Genomic DNA, 5007 nt, shown 5'->3' with positions numbered 1-5007 from the left:
GTGACAAAAGACAAAAAAATATATATTTTCATATAAATGAGGTTTCTTGACCATGAGTTCGAAAAGGAAAACAGTGTAAAACTAGCGGTGATGTATTGGTGTAAGTAATGTATACAGTACACTGATGGTAGTGGTACAAAAATTAAGAAAATGTTGAAAAAAAGCGTCAAAAAGGGATGAAAAGTGTCAAAAATGTGTCCTGAACGTTAGAACACTGCGAGTACTGCGTGTACTCACCAGTACGGAGTATAGCGTGTACTCACCAGTATTCTGTATAGCGTGTACTCACCAGTACTCCGTATAGCGTGTACTCACCAGTACGGAGTATAGCGTGTACTCACCAGTACTGAGTACCGCGTGTACTCACCAGTACGGAGTACTGCGTGTACCCACCAGTACTCCGTATAGCGTGTACTCACCAGTACTGAGTACCGCGTGTACTCACCAGTACGGAGTACTCCACGTCGTCCCCCAGCAGCCCCGTATCGTTCAGGGTGTATTTGGCTTTCTTCATCTTGGCGTCCACCGGCCCTTTCTCCACCTGGTGCTTCAGGGCCTTGAACAGTTTGTATAGAGGCTCCCCAGCGGTGTCCTGAAGACCAGACACAGGGTGGGGGGGTGGGGGGTTGGGGGTGGAGGGTTGGGGGTGGAGGGACTAAAGTTAATCAACGTTCCCCTGCTGATCCGGATCACAACGTCAAAAAATGTAGGATTAGAAAAGACAGATTGATTATGCTCTTTGTTGTAATTGACGAGGTATTTTAGCCGGTCCCTCTCACCCCAGGTGGTCCTCAGGTCTCTGCAGGGTAAATCCAGACCGCTAGCTAGATTATCTGTCCAATCTGAGGACCGTGGTTACCTGGTCCTCAGATCCCTGCAGGGTAAATCCAGACCGCTAGCTAGACTATCTGTCCAATCTGAGGACTATGGTTACCTGGTCCTCAGATCCCTGCAGGGTAAATCCAGACCGCTAGCTAGACTACCAGTCTAATCAGAGCTTTCTGTTGCACTGCCACAACAACTTTTGAACTTTCCACCAAAACAAGTTCCTTCGAGTCTATTTTGCAGAGGCACCGCCCCCCGACGACTGTGATTGGTTTAAAGACATGCCAATAAACCAGAGCACGTTTTTCTGCATCTAATAGTTTTTTAATTTTTAGTTAATGTTTAATTTGTGTGTTTGTTAACATTCAGTTAGCATTTGATCTCTATTAATAGTGTGGAGTGTAAATGGTGAAGCCACTATGAATTACAGTAAGTTAAAGGAATTTAAGAAGAGGTCATTGAAAGGGATATTTATCTAAATATGTATTAATTACGTATTTGAATCTGAATATGTTAGGCTACTTGAAGTGAGACGAATATGAGTATGTAAAAACGAATATGTGGAAACGTGAATCCAAGTGTTAAAACATTTAGGAGTAGTGGTGTATCGGACCATAGTGGTCCGTACGGATCAGGTCCACTGAACAGGTTCAACAACACAGAGAGAGACAGAGTGGCCCTTCTGAGAGTCAGGTATAACTGAAGGAACAGAAGAAGAAGAAGAAGAAGAAGAAGAAGAAGAAGAAGAAGAGAAGGCGAGGGAAGAGGAACAGATCGAAGAGAAATCAAAACAACAGCAGAATGATGATGTTACCCTGAGGAACTGATAGATACAGATGGACATCCAGTTACAGAGCATCCTCTCCACCACCGTCTCCGACCTACACACACACACACACACACACACACACACACACACACACACACACACACACACACACACACACACACACACATTAGGAGATTTTTCTATCATTTAAACCATGCAACGATGACAGTGTAAAGAGACAGAAATGCATAAATAAACCTCCAGCTGAGATAAATCAATAATTAAGGAAACGATGGAACTGGATCCGTTGATTGATCAGCGAAATGTTTTGGGGTTGTCAGTTGCATAATTAAGAAACGACAGATTGAAAACACTCTTATAAGGGTTGTTCTTGTATTTAAAGATCTAAAAGGTATGGACGTTGCTTCCTCCTACTCCCTTTCAGAAAAGACTATTTCTTTATTTAGCTTGTTCTTGCTTTTTCTTCTCATCTATACGTATATATATAACTACTTTTATGGGATTGTCTAATTTTATCTTTTCTCTTTATTTTCCCTTCTCCAAACATTGTCAAGGCATGTCCTAAAAACAAAACAAAAAGCGGGAAAAAGGATAAAAAAGAAATGTTACTTTTGAGAAGAAGCATGCAGAAGCATAGTGCTTCATAATCTCGCACCTACTTCACAATGTCATATTATAAAAATAAATAAAAAGATATGCGTATGTGACATTTTAGGTCATATAATAACTTACACAATACACAACATATAAAATACACTGTATTTTATGTCTTGTATTTTAAGTGTTTGTGTTTATTCTTTTGCATGTTGGTCGATATGAAACTATTCATCCATCAGAATAAAAGAGTTATTGGCGATTGTTGGTTCTCCACCAAGGCTAACCAGGTGCTGGTTCTGGTTCTGGTGCCAGTTCTGTGCTGGTTCTACTCGCCAGTTCTCTAAGAACCAGCTGGATCTTCTCCAGCCTGAGAGCCAGCAGACCGGTGGTTTCCTCCCCAGACCACGGTGGTTCGGGTTTCCTCCCCAGACCACGGTGGTTCTGGTTTCCTCCCCAGACCACGGTGGTTCTGGTTTCCTCCCCAGACCACGGTGGTTCGGGTTTCCTCCCCAGACCACGGTGGTTCTGGATTCCTTCCCAGACCACGGTGGTTCTGGTTCCCCATCCATGTCCAAAGCTAACACTAACAGCTCTCTATGGTAAAAAGCTGACCAGGGTTTTCAAAATGGCCAGCAGAAGTTGTTGTTTTTAAACGTCATGATAACCCCGCCCCCCCCAACACCTGACGTAACCGGTTCTTATCTCCAGACCAGCGCTACGTTGGTGCTGAGTTGGAACCCGTGTTCCTGCCCCAGAACCAGGTTTATTTGTGTGGAAAAGCAAAGAGCGGTTCGATATCTGGCCCCGACTCAGAACCAGCACCACAACCGCCTCGGAGGAGAAGACCCACCAGACTGCCTGGGTGTGTGTGGTGTCGGCTCACCTCCGGAGCATGAGTTTGGGGTTCTTGTTCTGCACGTGCTCGTCCATCAGCTCCAGCAGCAGCGTCCTCATGATGTCCGTGTAGTACTCCAGCTTGCCGTGCAGCGCCACCGTCAGCAGGGAGGCGAAGTAACCCCGGGACCGCGCGTTGAAGTCCGGCCGGCTCTCCAGCGTGTGGATGAACTGGAGGACGGAGAACATGGAGAACATGGAGAACATGGAGAACATGGAGGACATGGAGAACATGGAGGACATGGAGGACGGAGAACATGGAGAACATGGAGGACATGGAGGACGGAGAACATGGAGGACATGGAGGACATGGAGGACGGAGAACATGGAGAACATGGAGGACATGGAGGACATGGAGAACATGGAGAACATGGAGGACATGGAGGACATGGAGGACGGAAAACATGGAGAACATGGAGAACATGACACACAGCTCATTCTTATCATTATCTGTATTTGAGTCTTTTTATGTTCTCGTGCTTTCATCTTTTTGTATTATTGTCTCTTGGGTGTTATTGTTTTTACACTTGTTAAATACTAGAAGAAAAGTGCTCTACAAATAAAGATTATTATTATTATTATTATTATTATTATTATTAATAATGGTCTTGGAAATAGCAGTTTGGCTTTTCTATCTTTTCTAGTTTCTAGCTTTCCTGGAGCTCTTAAACAACCTAATTAGATTAGATTAGATTAGATTAGATTAGATTAGATTAGATTAGATTAGATTAGATTAGATTAGATTAGATTAGATTAGATTAGATTAATTAGATTAGATTAGATTAGATTAGATTAGATTAATTAGATTAGATTAATTAGATTCTACTTTATTGTCATTACACAGGTACAAGGCAACGAAATGCAGTTTGGGTTTAACCAGAAGTGCACTAGCAGCAGGTGCAGGATATACACTGGTTCCATAAGGGCAGGACATGGATATGTACTGAATAAATATAGAAATGAATACTATTATAAACAGAAATTTACAGATAGATTATTCCTATGAATATAATATAATTGAAAGTATTGTGAGCAAGATTTACAGCTGGATATGTACTGAGTATAATATACAGGTGGATATTACTATAAATAGAATTTTTACAGATATGTACAACGGATATAATATACAGATGGTTGTTACTATAACAGAGTTTACAGGTGAATATGTACTATTAATATATATACACAGATGGCTATTACTATATACAGAATTTTTACAGATATGTATAATAAGTTAGGCTAAAATGATTAGTATAACAATGATTTAAAGGTATCATCCATGACGGGATAAGTTACTACGGGACTGTTAGTTTGCCCGTGTGCACACCCAGTATAGAAGAAGAATGTTGATATTTTGAGATATTTGGGGTTTAAACGGAGAAAAGTTCTTCTACAGCTCCGACAGCTTCGATGCCGCACGGACCGCTACAGCAAATCCTTCATACCACACGCAGTAACACTTTTAAACATGTCGTCTCTGGGTGTAGATGAGACTTTTAGACACCACACTACTGCACTAATGCTACCTGCACAGTTGGTTTATTTACATTTACATGTAGCTTACATTTTTACATTTTAGCATAGTATTTAAGCAGTTGCACATTTTTGTTTCCCCATCCTGTACATATTCAAATATTTGTTCTTTTTTACTTTATTCATATTATTATTTCATGTATATTGTATGTATGTATATTTTTCCTAGTATTTAATTTATATTTGTGCTTTGTGACTGATTTTGCTGCTGGAATACAGGAATTTCCCATTTTTCTTGGGATCAATAAACATCCATCCATCCATCCATCTCTCCATCTCTCCATCTCTCCATCCATCCATCCATCTCTCCATCCATCCATCCATCCACCCATCCATCCATCTCTCCATCTCTCCATCCATCCATCCAT

General features: G+C 41.4%; 1 protein-coding gene across 1 annotated transcript in view; it reads right to left on the bottom strand.

Moving 5' to 3' along the window:
- LOC117939065 (plexin-B2-like) overlaps positions 1–5007 on the bottom strand; it is a 97093-nt gene that overhangs the window by 14298 nt on the left and 77788 nt on the right. Inside the window, exons 24-26 of the mRNA XM_034864109.1 lie at positions 3096–3277; positions 1640–1706; positions 446–592 (exon numbers count right to left, since the gene is read on the bottom strand). Of these exons, the coding sequence (XP_034720000.1) occupies positions 446–592; positions 1640–1706; positions 3096–3277 (396 nt within the window). The remainder of the gene's footprint in view (positions 1–445; positions 593–1639; positions 1707–3095; positions 3278–5007) is intronic.

This window comes from Etheostoma cragini, chromosome 23, assembly GCF_013103735.1.
Source record: "Etheostoma cragini isolate CJK2018 chromosome 23, CSU_Ecrag_1.0, whole genome shotgun sequence".
Taxonomy (NCBI): Eukaryota; Metazoa; Chordata; class Actinopteri; order Perciformes; family Percidae; genus Etheostoma; species Etheostoma cragini.
Note: the sequence above shows the minus strand (reverse complement) of the source record. Positions and strands in the feature narration are given on the sequence as shown.